At 54.7% G+C, this 13,906-nt stretch overlaps 1 protein-coding gene across 2 annotated transcripts in view; it reads left to right on the top strand.

Annotated features, from left to right (window-relative positions):
- Positions 1-5,315: 5,315 nt before the first annotated feature.
- The window catches only part of DGCR14 (DiGeorge syndrome critical region gene 14), a 10,934-nt gene continuing 2,343 nt past the window's right edge, over positions 5,316-13,906 (top strand). Inside the window, exons 1-8 of one of the 2 annotated variants that reach the window (XM_011986004.1) lie at positions 5,316-5,535; positions 7,033-7,201; positions 7,292-7,387; positions 9,913-10,082; positions 10,209-10,326; positions 10,648-10,781; positions 11,604-11,706; positions 12,487-12,596. In XM_011986004.1, the coding sequence (XP_011841394.1) occupies positions 5,401-5,535; positions 7,033-7,201; positions 7,292-7,387; positions 9,913-10,082; positions 10,209-10,326; positions 10,648-10,781; positions 11,604-11,706; positions 12,487-12,596 (1,035 nt within the window). In that variant the 5' untranslated portion in view covers positions 5,316-5,400. Of the gene's footprint in view, positions 5,536-7,032; positions 7,202-7,291; positions 7,388-9,909; positions 10,083-10,208; positions 10,327-10,647; positions 10,782-11,603; positions 11,707-12,486; positions 12,597-13,906 lie in introns of both variants that reach the window. The other variant, XM_011986002.1, reaches the window with a different exon arrangement.

Here is a 13,906-nt window from a genome sequence, read left to right as displayed (position 1 = left end):
GGTGAGGGCGGGCAGGTGTCGCGGGAAAGGGACGGGAGGGCTACTTTTGTTTTACACTTTACCCTGATGACGAAAGAGGCGCGCCTTCACGTCCCGAATTTGGGATATTCAGAAGGGCCCTGAACCCAAGAAGGGGCGTCCTGTTCGCCGCCAGCTGGAGGCTGGGGCGGGTACGAAGGGGGTTCCCATTTCGCGTTCAGACCCACCGAGTCTGTCCGCAGCGAATAAGAGCAGGTGGCGCGCAGCCGCTGCCGGTTGCCGGCTCTGCAGCGCCGTCCGCCGACGCCCCTGTCGCGAAGCTCCCTTGTCGGTCCCTGTGGGAGCCTCGGGAGCCGGTGGGACGTGGGACCTGGGCTGGGGCTGAACATTCTCCTCATTCCCAGGTCTGGTTCAAGAACCGCCGGGCCAAATGGCGACACCAGAAGCGCGCGTCGGCTTCCACGAGGCTCCTGCCCGGCGTCAAGAAGTCCTCCAAGGGGAGCTGCTGATGACTCTAGGAGCTGCCCCTGGGCTCGGCCACCCTTTTTGGGGTCTTTGGAGTTGGCTCTGGGAGAAGACAGATCTACCCGAAAAGGAACTGGGAGAGTATACCCGTCTGCTCCGCCCGTCTCCACAGCCCTTGCCTCCTGCAGCTTGTACCCTAAAGACAGCTGTACCCTAAACACTCCTCGCTGGGAAGGAAGGACCCCAGCCCAGGGCCCCTGGTGCATGGTGTTCCACGGTAGTGGGAGTGGGGAGTCCCTTGGAGGTGGGCTGGGGCATAGAGCAGCTTCCTCACCCCCTCATCACCCCAAGAGACACTAACTCCACCCCAGGAGGGGAACCACTCCGTATCAACACTGGACCCAGAATCCTCCGCAGCGGAGCCTCTCTCCGCACCCTGGGACATGCTGGCCTCCCTCTTCTCAATGTGAACATTGACCCAACTTGACCTGGCCCGCCCTCCCGCAGCGGGAAGCAGGGTGGGGTTCGTGTGTGTGCAGTCCTGGGGTTGCAGGCTTCCCAGGCCCTGGGCTGACTCTTGGTATCTGGACCTGTAGGATAAGAAGGTCGCAGGAGCGATTCCAGGAGCCCCTCCCCAGTCCCTTCACCTTCACCTTCACCTTCACCTTCGAGCCTCGCGCTGATACTGAGAAACAAGCAACTTCAGATACCACAGAAGCCGCCCAGAGTCTCAAGTCCCCCTTGGCTCCACCCTCACAACCAACAAGGAGCTGTCCCTTCTTCCTTCCTTTGCAGCGAGGGGAGTTTAGGGTACAGCTGTCTTTGAGAGGAGCACAGCTTTGCGAGGCCTCAGTCTCTGCACCAGGGTGCCCCCCAGCAGAGGAGACTGCTCCATGGATGGTGGCCTTGGGCCCCTGGGGTCCAGCCCTGGCCTCTGGGCTACTGTGAACCTGCCCATGGGTGGGGGTCCCCTGCTTCCTCCTGGGGTTTTCTGTGCTGTGGGGTCGGCCTCCCTCACAGCAATCTCTGCCATCCTAGGGTAGGGCAAGAGGAGATTGGATTGGGGAGACCCCACCCCTGCTGCCTAGGAAGATGCCTGCCCTCCCCTTCTTTATCCTGGCCCATGGCAAAAGGCACCCTGCAAAGAAGCCTTCGATTCTCCAAGTACGCCCTACAGTGGGTCCAAAGCATCTCACATCCCCTTCAGCTGGCTTGAGCACCTCGCTCTGTCACCTTACAGGCCCTGCAGGAAACGGGGCAGTTCTCCCTGCAGGAAAGGAAATCCATCTCTAAAAGCAGGACTGTAGAAGCCAGGGCTGCAGCTCCTCGGACACCCCAAGGCTGGCCAGCTTGGATAACACCAAGCAAGCATGGTGTCCCCAGTCAGAACTGCCCTGACACTGCTGGGTGTCCCTAGCATTCCCGCCTCCACCCCTAGCATGCACACTGCTGGTTGTCACAAAACCCTTCTCCCTGAACCCTGGTCTTGCCCTCGGGGACTGAACAGACGACCTGTGGACATGCCCGTGTCCCAGTCAGCTCCCTTGCAGGTGGGGACACTCCCATCTGGCGGGTTCCAGGCCCCTCGCACTCCTTGGTTGAATGGCCATCTGTCATTGTGTCGGGAGCCCTGATCAGAGCTTGTGGAGCGCCACCTTCCAGGGCTCAGTGGCTGTGTTGCTCTCCTGAATTTGCTCCTTGAGCTCTAGCTGCTCCTTGGCAGGCTGACCGCCCCCCCCAGCAGGCTGTTAACATAGGCATCCTTCAGGCTCACACCCAGGTGCTCACTTCTCATCTTCACCCTCTCCCTGGTTTATCTTTTACCCTCGGGCTCCAGTTCCCATCTTTCTGCCACATTTACATGTCAAGCTCAGGCCCTTCCCCTGAGCCAGGTATTTATCTCCAGCTGTCTGCTTGAAGCCCACAGACTCCTTAAGGTCACCTTGTCCACAGTGAGCTCTTCTGTGCAAACCAGGCACATGAGCCAAAGAGCCAGCGGTCACTGGACCCTTCCTTCTCCTGATCATCCACTATACCCAGGCTGACAGGAAGTCAATTTTACTGTTTATCAATAAATTCCAGAATCTCTTCAGCTCTAACTGTACCAGTCTGATGTAAGCCACCGTCACCTCTCACCTTGACCACTGCCAACTGTTTCCAGTCTTGTCCACCTGCACCCACACTGGCTCTGCTTTTTTGTCGGTTGGTTTGTTTGAGACAAGGTCTCGCTCCGTCACCCAAGCTGGAGTGCAATGGTACAATCACGGCTTACTACAGCCTCCAGCTCCTGGGCTCAAGTGATCCTCCCGCATCAGCCTTTTGAGTAGCTAGGACCACAGGTGGGCACCACCACACCTGGCTAACTTGAAAAATATTTTGTAGAGATGAGGTCTTGCCATGTTGACCAGGCGGGCCTCAAACTTCTGGCCTCAAATGATCCGCCAGCCTAGGCCTCCCAAAGTGCTAGGATTATAGGCATGAGCCACTGTGCCTGGCCTGTCCCTTCAATTCAGAATAAAGACAAACCACCTCACCATACCCCACGAGGCCCCGTGCAGCCTGGCCCTGCCTCTCTGGCATCATCTCACACCTCACTGCACTCTGCATTTCCAAAGGACTTCTTGGGAACTTGCCTTGCTCCCTCCCACCACTAGGCCTTTGCACATGCTCTTTCCACCTGACCACTGCCTGTTCATCTTTTGAATCTGCAATCACTTTCTGCCTAGGGAAACTTCTCTGACCTCCCAAACTAGGTCAAGATTCCCCAAGTACAAACTCTTTTCTTGCAAGGACACAGCTGCAATTTTACACCTGTTTGTGTGATGATCTAACAAGTGTCTCTGTCTCCCCCATTGCCCTGTCACTTCGACCAGGGCAGCAGCAGCACGCTGCACTTCAGTGAATGAAGTGTATGTTGCAAAAGCAAAATTGTATTAAATTGTTCCAGGGCACAATTTATTTGTCTGACATAATTCACATCTTCCGTTTGGGGAGAAATTCCTTAAATTTTCTGGTCCACTTGAATGTTAATTTTTTTTTTTTTTTTTGGACAGAGTTTCACTCTGTCACCCAGGCTGGAGTGCAGTGGCACAATCTCTGCTCACTGCAGTTTCCGCTTCCCGGGTTCGAGTGATTCTCCTGCCTCAGCCTCCCAAGTAGCTGGGACTACAGGCACCTACCACCACGCCCAGCGCAGTGGCACAATCTCTGCTCACTGCAGTTTCCGCTTCCTGGGTTCGAGTGATTCTCCTGCCTCAGCCTCCCAAGTAGCTGGGACTACAGGCACCCACCACCACGCCCAGCTAATGTGTGTGTGTGTGTGTGTGTATACATATTTTTTTTTAGTAGAGTTGGAGTTTCACCATGTTGGCCAGGCTGGTCTCAAACTCCTGACTTCAAGTGATCCACCTGCCTGTGCTTCCCAAAGTGCTGAGGTTACAGGCATGAGCCACTGTGCCTGGCCTTGAATGAGAATTATCCCTCTTCTGGGAAGCCCACTATGGCATTTGGGGGCCCAATAATCTCTTTTATTTATTTATTTATTTTTTTACAGAGTTTCACTCTTGTTGCCCAGGCTGGAGTGCAGTGGCGTGAACTCAGCTCACTGCAACCTCCGCCTACTGGGTTCAAGTGATTCTCCAGCTTAGCCTCCCGAGTAGCTGGGACTACAGGCACCCGCCTCCGCCACCATGCCCAGCTAATTTTTTTTGTGTGTGCATGTTATTTTTTTATTTTTTATTTTTTTTTGAGACGGCGTCTTGCTCTGTCCCCCGGGCTGGAGTGCAGTGGCACGATCTGGGCTCACTGCCATCTCTGCTCCCGGGTTCACGCCATTCTCCTGCCTCAGGATTCAAGTGCCTCCTGGGTTCAAGCAATTCTCCTTCCTCAGCCTTCCGAGTAGCTGGGACTAGGCGCCAGCCACCATGCCCGGCTTATTTTTTTTTTTTTGTATTTTCAGTAGAGACAGGGTTTCACCATGTTAGCCAGGATGGTCTCCATCTCCTGACCTCGTGATCCACCCGCCTCGGCCTCCCAAAGCGCTGGGATTACAGGCGGTGAGCCACCGCGCCCGGCCTTTTGTGTGTTTTTAGTAGAGATCGGGTTTCATCTTGTTGGCCAGGCTGGTCTCGAACTCCTGACCTCAGGTGATCCGCCCCTCTTGGCCTCTCAAAGTGCTGGGATTCAGAATAATCTTTAGACATTTCTTAATTGATCCACTGTCTTGTTCTTTCTTTTATCTTTTGTTAGATAGCTATAAAAAAAGATTGTTTTGGCCGGGCGCGGTGGCTCACGCCTGTGATCCAGAGACCAGCCTGACCAACATGGAGAAAACCTGTCTCTACTAAAAATGCAAAATTAACTGGGCGTGGTGGCCCATGCCTGTAATCCCAGCTTCTCGGGAGGCTGAGGAAGGATAATCCCTTGAACCCGGGAAATCCGGTGAGCCGAGATCGCACCATTGCACTCCAGCCTGGGCAACAAGAGCGAAACTCCATCTCAAAAAAAAAAAAAAAAAATTGTTTTAAGGCCCTTTTTTTGCATAAAGCTTGAAACTCCTATATAAGCACATTTTCTCGTGTGTATTTTTGTTGAATAATCTCGAAGCATACATAGTTCTTACTTGTGGGAAATTAGAATTCTAAGGCCTTTGGGCACCGTAAAGCTAGAATTTTTCGCGTGAAGAACACGCCCCATAGCACCCGCCCCCCGCCACCTCCACAGCACCGCCTCGTGTTCACAGCGTTGACAAGCATGAATAGCGCGGGGCAGGACAAAGACTACAACTCCCATAATGTCTAGCATTTATAGTGACGTCAGTACGGAGCGCGCGCTGGCTTTCTAGAGCCACAGCTTTTCCATTGGCCAACTATTGGAGGCGCCTGCGCAAATGATGCAATCCCGCCCCCTCCACCCTGTGACGCGCCTGGGGTGCCAGAGGTTTTTCCTGGGATAGCGATGGAGACTCCGGGCGCATCAGCTTCGTCCTTGTTGCTCCCCGCCGCGTCCAGGCCCCCGAGGAAGCGCGAGGCGGGAGAGGCTGGGGCTGCGACGAGCAAGCAGCGGGTCCTGGACGAGGAAGAGTATATTGAGGTACGACCTCGGTGCGGACGCCGGCGACTTCTGGGCCCCTCCCCTGCTTCACGCTCCCCTCGGGTTCCCTTTCTCGGGTCTTGACGCTCCGTCTCCTCTTGGAAGTGGAGGAGCCGGAGTCCCTGCCCTTGGGGTGTGGACGGTCCCACGAGTCAAGTAAACAGGGCAGAGGAAGACGTCTGTGGTGGAAGAGGCTGTAGCAGTGTTGTCAGGGAAAAGAGGGAGCGGCTCTCTTTCTGTGGGACGGGGGTCAGGGAAATAAGATTTTCTGTTAAAGTGTAAGAGTTTGACACACTGGAAGGATGGTGGCAAAGAGGGCTTTCTAAAGAGCGGTGGCATCAAGTAGGAATGCTGGGGTTCCAGGAAAAAGCCTGCAGTTGTAACAGCATCTCGAGTGAGTGGACCTCCGTCGCCCCACCACAAGCTCACAGAAGGAGCTGAAACGGGGATTGGCGGAAGTCAGTTTGGTTTTAGACCTGTGTAATTCGGGACACCTTTTGGGATATGTAGATGAGTGGCTTTAACGGACGGTTGGGTGCCCAAATTCGCAGCTCGGGAGCAAGGTCTGGCTGGAGGTGCAGACTTGGGAATCTCAGCCGGTGCTAGTGACTGGCTGAAGTTACTCAGGAAAAAGGTTTGTTTTTATTTTATTTTTTGAGGCGGAGTCTCGTTCCTGCCTCAGCCTGCCGAGTAGCTGGGACTACAGGTGCCCGCCACCACGCCTGGCTAATTTTTGTATTTTTAGTAGCGGCAGGGTTTCACCATGTTGGCCAGGCTGATCTCGAACTGCTGACCTCAGATGATCCGCCCGCCTTAACCTCTCAAAGTGCTTGGATTACAGGCGTGAGCCACCATGCCCCGCCAGGAAAAAGGTTTAGATTGGAAATAGAAAGTCATGTGTGGAATGAAAGTGATAATACCCGCGTTGGTCTGGCTGGTGGGCAGCCAGCAATGGAGAATGAGAATGACCAGTTAGCAAGGGCGAGAGAGAAGAGTTTCACGGACATCAGAAGAGTGTTTAGTGATGTTAGAGGTTGCAGCATGGCAACCATATGGGATGCTCAACCTGGCTAGAAAGTGCCCTCAAGCTCCCTCAAGCCAGGCCCAATCACTGGGGAAGCAGAATTTGAAGGAGTGGACTCTAAGGCAGGAACGCCCAGACGGCAATTCAAACTTTCTTTTTTTTTTGAGACAGTCTTGCTCTGTCACCCAGGCTGGAGTGCAGAGGCATGATCTCGACTCACTGCAACCTCCACCTCTCGGGTTTAAGCGATTCTCCTGCCTCAGCCTCCCAAGTAGCTGGGACTACAGGTGCCTGCCACCATGGCCGGCTAATTTTTTGTATTTTTAGTAGAGATGGGGTTTCATCATGTTGGCCAGGCTGGTGTGGAACTCCTGACCTCGTGATCCACCTGCCTTGGCCTCCTGAAGTGTTGGAATTACAGGCATGAGCCACTGTGCCCAGCCTCTGACCTTCATTCTGACCTCTCCTTGCAGGGCCTCCAGACAGTCATCCAAAGGGATTTCTTTCCTGATGTGGAGAAGCTCCAGGCACAGAAGGAGTACCTGGAAGCCGAGGAGAATGGAGACTTGGAACGGATGCGCCAGATTGCCATCAAATTTGGCTCTGCCTTGGGCAAGATGTCCCGGGAGCCCCCGCCGCCCTGTATGAGGACCCTATGGGTAGTGGAGAGGGGAAAGCCTGCTGAACTGTTGCTTCGGGCTGCTCTAATTCTCATCCCCCCTCTTCCCTTAGATGTGACTCCAGCCACGTTTGAAACCCCTGAGGTGCATGCAGGCCCTGGAGTGGTGGGCAACAAGCCCAGGCCCCGCGGCCGAGGCCCGGAGGATGGTGAGTGAGGATGCCCTCTTTCAGTCACCTGGTCAGGATTGCCTGGGAATCTTAGCCTGTGAGGCCCTGAGGGGGTGCTCCAGAGGGCTGCAGGTCACATCTTGTTCCTGGGGGTCTTGCCTAAATAGCAGCCTGTGAAGTCAAAGGACGTTGGTCTAACTGTTAAACATTTGGGTTCAGCTCCCACACGTGACTCGCCTCTGTGAAATGGGACTCTCACTAGCTCTCACTGGCTTTTCGGCTGTGTTCCAGGCCTGCCCTGTGGGCTTCATGGATGTTGGAAGGCCCCTTTTGTCACTATCCTGAAGACACCTCAGGGCCTCTCCATTTGTTTCCTTCATATTGGTTGCTTCCCAGATAACTGCATGGCTCGCTGCTTTTCTTCCTATAGATCTCTGCATAGATGTTACCTGTTCAGAGAAACCTTTCTTGACCTGCCACTGTAAAGTCACAACACCACTGGTGCTCTGTGGCTTCCAGCCTGGCTTTGGTTTTTCATCACAAGACATTTTATTTTATTTTATTTTATTTTACTTTATTTTTTATTTTTTGACACAGAGCCTCACTCTGTCACCCAGGCTGGAGTGCAATGGTGTGATCCCAGCTCACCGCAACCTCCACCTCCCGGATTCAAGCAATTCTCCCTGCCTTAGCGTCCCAAATAGCCGGGATTACAGGCTCCTGCCACCACACCTGGCTAATTTTTGTATTTTCTAGTAGAGACAGGATTTTGCCATATTGGGCCTGCTGGTCTTGAACACCTGCCCTCAGGTGATCTGCCTGCCTTGGCCCCCCCAGAGTGCTGGGATTACAGGTTTACACCCCGGAGTGCTGGGATTACAGGTTTACACCTTAATATACAAGGCTTACGCCACCGCGCCTGGCCGAGACATAACATTTTAAAGGGATTACTATTTATGGTCTCTTTCCCTAATTGGCATCGCTTGCATAAGAGCAGAAGCGTTATTTTGCTTTCATCTGTATGCTGTGTTGGGAACAGCACACGTGGTATTGTGGGCCTTGCACAGGTACACGTGGAACAGATGAAAGTTGTCATCTTCAGCATGTTTGCTGGGACACACAGGTCTATATGGTAACATCGTGACTTGATGGGGGAGTCCGTTTAGGAAAGGGCACTCCGAGTCCTGTTGAATGTAAGTGTTGTGCACGCCATGGGACTTCCGCATGGTCAGGCCCTCTTTTAATCAGTAGTAGAACGTCAGTGCACGTATGGACGAATGAGACGCTCTTTCCTATCAGTTTCTAGACTCCAGTGTGCTGGAACAGCACAGATGTGTTGTATGTTTGCACAAACATGATATTTTTTGCTTTACAATTCAGCTTTTTCGGCCATTAACACAGTCCTTGTTGTCCTTGAAACTTGATTATCTGTTGAAATGTAGCTTGTGCATCACAGGACAATTTGTAGATTTTTTTCTTCCTTTTTTTTTCCTATAGAGATGAGGTTTCATTATGTTGCCCAGGCTGGTCTTGAACTCCTGAGCTCAAGTGATCCTCCCATCTCAGCCTCCCAAAGTGCTAGGATTACAAGTGTGAGCCATCAATACGTAGCCAATTTGCAGATTTTCAATACCTGTACACCTACATGCCAGTAAATATAGGAATCCTTTTCAGAACCTAAGTGGTAGGAGCCATCATCGCGTTTACAGGTGAGGAAGCTGAGGCTCAGAAAGGGAGTCACTTCTGCAGGTCTCAGCGATGGTCAGGGTTTCACTTCTTATCTCTCTGACCCCTGTCCTCATCCCTTGGGTCTTGAACTTGTAGCCGCTGTGCCTTGTGCATAGCCTCGCCTGTAGCAGGTGGTCAGGACTGTCACTAGACTCGAAGGCAAAGCTCTCCAGGTGGCCCCACTGAAGTTTGCACCACCACATGCAGCACCAGGGCACCACCTCAGTGGGGGTACCACTTTCCATGGTGGCAGGCTTGGTGTCGAGGTGTTTGGGGTTGTGGCTTAGCACCTGTGAGGCCCCGTCCAGAGGACCGGGTCGTATGGGGTCCCTGGAATTGGGGCTGGCCCTCAGGTCAGGATGATTAGGCGATGACCACCCACTTGTAGTACAGGTACTGGGAAGAGAAGAGTGGTTAAAGTAAGGAAATCCTAGGAAGTGAGGGAGAGCCCCCGAGGATTTGGAGGTACATACCACAGGGCTGGCACCACTTTGGTGGGGGAGGAGCCTGCCTGTGATCACGAGCTCTTACTCTAACACCTGTGTTGCTCCCTCCAGTCTGAATCAGACTGTGTAATTCCCTTGGCATCCAGTACATGAGCAGAGCTAGCCCTGCATCTGTAGAGCACCACCTGAAGGCTCTCTGGGCAGTCAGAGTGGGTGGATTCTGCCCCCATGGGGAGTCCTTGGCAGTGTGGGCTCTCATGGGCAGAAGCCAGGACCAGGGGAGAGGATTCCAGCACTGCATGTTGGGGGCTGTGATTCCTGGGCCTGGGTGTCGTCCTCTTTCCTGACTGCAAAGGGTGCTGTGTTCCTCCTCCCGCAACCCCTAAGCAGGAGAGGCTGGAGAGGAGGAGGAGAAGGAGCCACTGCCCAGCCTAGATGTCTTCCTGAGCCGCTACACGAGTGAGGACAATGCCTCCTTCCAGGAGATCATGGAGGTGGCCAAGGAGAGGAGCCGGGCACGCCACGCTTGGCTCTACCAGGCTGAGGAGGAGTTTGAGAAGGTGTCTTTGGGGTCTTGGGTGTCACATAGGCGTAGGCACTCTCTGTGGTGGTTAGGGGAGCCCCAGGGCTGTGGGTACAATGCCCAGGGGCATCTCTGACCATCAGTTTTCCCCATGTGATTGCAGAGGCAGAAAGATAATCTTGAACTCCCGTCAGCAGAGCACCAGGCCATCGAGAGCAGCCAGGCCGGTGTGGAGACCTGGAAGTACAAGGCCAAGAATTCCCTCATGTACTATCCAGAGGGTAAGCAGCGGGCCTGGCAGCCAGATGGGGAGGTGTTGGGTAGAGCTGCGTGTGTCTGGCTCTGTGTTTGGAGCAGCCTTCCAGGTGTGTATGTCCGTGCCCCCTTGCAGTTTGGGCCTCCGAGGGATACTGGTCTGTCTCAGAGTGGACAGGTCTGTGTGAGGTCAGCAGTGAGTGAGGCCCTCTCCAGCAGCACCAGGGCCTGCATTCTGCTCAGTGCTTCTGTTCATCTGGGAGTGACTTGGCCGAGAAGCGAGCTCCTCATGCTTCTTAGGCTGCTGCCCTTCAGACACCTGCTGCTACCTTTGCTTCGTCTGCCAGGTGTCCGTGATGAGGAGCAGCTGTTTAAGAAGCCCCGGCAGGTGGTGCATAAGAACACGCGCTTCCTTAGGGATCCCTTCAGCCAAGCCCTGAGCAGGTGCCAGCTCCAGCAGGCAGCCGCCCTCAATGCCCAGGTGAGTGGCGGGTCAGCAGGGTCACATGCACCAGGCGGGGCAGGGCTGCCTGGGGGCAGGCATGATCTCTCTCATGTCCTTGAGCTTGGCGGAGCTCAGTGAGTGGAACCATCTGCGGCCCTGTGTGGCAGGGTCCTGAGTCTTTCCTCAGCCCCAGTGGGCTTCCATTGAACGCTGCCTTGGTTACACACGTTCTATAGGTCCAGATCTGTGCCAGCTCCCTTGATGGCAGGGGCATGAGAGAAAAGGGGCTGCTGGGAGCGAGTCCAGGCTGGCCGCTGCACGCGCACACGCCGGGCAGGGAAGCCAGCGAGCAGCAGAGGGAGCCCAGTCCCAGGGGGTGGCTGGGGTGAGACAGGCCCTGGGTTGGCAGAGAGCAGCGGCTGTCTGAGTCTGGGGGCAAGACGAGTGGACACTCTCTGACAGTGACTGTGGCGGTCACAGGGTTGAAGTGGGGAAGGCAGGAAGAGACTAGAGCATAAGTCCTGTCTGTCGTCAGCATTGCCCCCTGCAGGGACCTGGCGTCAGCATCCTCTGGAGTCGCTGGGATAGGCGCAGCTGGAGCTGAGCCCTGGCACCTCCCTGGATGGGAGGAGGGGCTTCCCTCGCTCAGGTGCCCACTTTGACAGGCCCTCAAAGTCTTTGGGGTGGTTGGGGCAGGGGCCCTCCCTCTCTTTCTCCAAGAAGGCTGCCAACCTCAGAGTCCCAGCCTTGCCTTGAGCAGAGGAAGTGTTTCCAGCATGTTCCTACGTGTTTGCCCACTAGCCCGCTGTCGAGCGTGGGCTGCAGTCCCCCTGATGCCAGCCTCTCTGCTTGTTCCAGCACAAACAGGGCAAGGTGGGCCCTGATGGCAAGGAGCTGATCCCCCAGGAGTCCCCTCGAGTGAGTGGATTTGGATTTGTTGCCACTCCTTCTCCTGCCCCTGGTGAGAAAAGTGCCCACTGGCAAGTGGCCTACTGCTGGGACTCCCTGGGAGAGGTGGGCTTCTCAGTCGGCCTTGGCCACTCTTGGCCTCTCCACCTGGCCTGCCCCACACGTTGTGTAACTCAGGGACCTGGTCTCCTGTCTGTACAAGGCCTTAGAGGCCAGGTGTCCAGGCTGCTTGGGGCCATGGGCGGGCTGGACTCTCAGGCAGACCTGACCCGAGATGTCCTGGGGTGATGTGTCCTGTCCTGGTCCTTGCTGTGATGTCAGCAGGTGGGTGCACAGTGCTTATGAGTCTAAGTCTACCTAGCACTGCAGGGAGGGAGGCTCGGCACCTCAGGGGGCAGGTGACACTCAGGTGGTCCCGTGGCATGCATGGGTGCCCCTCCTGCACTCTGGCCTCTGTGCTTTTGGGTGCTGGTGCTGTGTCACAGGCCAGGGCATGTGAAGGCACCACAGGTTTACCCGGGGTTCTAGGAGGTTTGGGAGCCCTGGAAGGCCTGAGTGTCTCCTCCTGCATGGCTGGGGGAGACCTCGCAGAGGCTCGTAGGCTAAGTACATGGCTGTAGGGCCTTGAGCCTGCCTCGGGCCTGCTAGGAGCTTGGCATTTCCCTTTCGGAGTTTGGAGGTGCCAGGGTTCCAGAGTCCTGGGGAAGGAGAAAGGGCTAGCTGCCTGTATTCATGTTAGCTGGGATGCACATTGGGTGAACAGGCTGTGACTGGAGGGGAGGGTGGTGGGGAGTCCTCTGGCCTGAGATGGTTTTGGGCTCTTTATTTGCAGGTGTGAACGAGTCCCCAATGATGACCTGGGGGGAGGTTGAGAACACACCGTTGAGAGTTGAAGGGTCGGAAACCCCCTACGTGGACAGGACACCGGGCCCAGCTTTCAAGGTGGGTCGTGGTGATGGGGGAACCGTGTGTGACCGGGGTGGACACCTCTAGAGCCCTGAGTGCCTGTGGCTCAGGACTGAGCACTGGGATCGGCCCCCAGCTGCTGACAGGCAGAGTGCTGGCTTTTCTGAATGCCAGGGCACCGAAGGCAGGTGTGGGTGGGTGGACCTGTCACAGAGGGATTTGGGGGTGTGAGGGCTGAGACACCAAGGCAGGGAGTGGCTTGGGCCCTCTGGATCCTGGAGGCCGGGTGCTGTTCACGAGTGAGGGAGGATAGTCACAGACACGTCAGGAGCTCTGCAGGCCTGAGGACCACGGGACGCGGCTGTGTGCTTGCAGAGGAAGGCCCCTGGTTACAGAACACGACTGGGGCACGCTGGATGACATGGCTCAAGCCTGGTGGTGTAGGAGTGGTCGGGGTGGAGTGTGTGAGAGCCGGCACAAACCAGGGGAGGCTCTTCGTGGGCTGGGTCAGATGCAACAGGCCTCCCCGTACCACTGCAGGGCTTTCCCCAGAGTACTTAGTAGAGGTAACCCATGTCCAGATAAAACATGGGGAGAGGTTTTGGTTACTTTGGTTCTGAATTGTCTGGAATGCAAGGATAACTAAGGCAGGCATGCGAGAGGGATAATGAAGAGGATGCTATGCTGTCAAATGTGAGAGCATAAGGCAAGGGCTGAGGTGCTTCCAAGGTGTGCCTGCCACTGCTTCCCGAGTCTCCAGGCCAACAGAAATTCTGAAATCATGATCCAAGTCAGAATTTAGGGCTCGATAAAGATGGCAACTCAAATTGCACTGAATAGCAGAGTATTTAGAAATGAAGGAAGCTGGGTCTTTAGGATATGTAGCAGCATACATTCTGGAAAGGTGAAAAGGTTACATGTAAAAACAATAACCATAAAACAACTAGAAGAAAATAGTGGCGAGTATTTAGTTTGAATTTTTTTTTTTTTTTTTGAGATGGAGTCTCACTCTGTTGCCCAGGCTGGAGTGTGGTGGCGCGATCTCGGCTCACTGCAACGTCCACCTCCTGGGTTCAAGTGATTCTCCTGCCTCAGCCTCCCAACTAACTGGGACTACAGGCATGCGTCGCCATGCCCGGCTTATTTTTGTATTTTTAGTAGAGATAGGGTTTCACCATGTTGGCCAGACTGGTCTCGAACTCTTGATCTTGTGATCCACCCACCTCAGCCTCCCAAAGTGCTGGGATTACAGGTGTGAGCCACCATGCCTCACCTTTATTTATTTATTTATTTTAAACAGATAGGGTTTCACTGTGTTGCCCAGCCTGGAGAACAGTGGTGTAATC

Source organism: Mandrillus leucophaeus, unplaced genomic scaffold, assembly GCF_000951045.1.
Source record: "Mandrillus leucophaeus isolate KB7577 unplaced genomic scaffold, Mleu.le_1.0 Scaffold291, whole genome shotgun sequence".
In the NCBI taxonomy this organism is placed as follows: domain Eukaryota; kingdom Metazoa; phylum Chordata; class Mammalia; order Primates; family Cercopithecidae; genus Mandrillus; species Mandrillus leucophaeus.
This window is presented reverse-complemented; position numbering and strand designations above follow the sequence as displayed.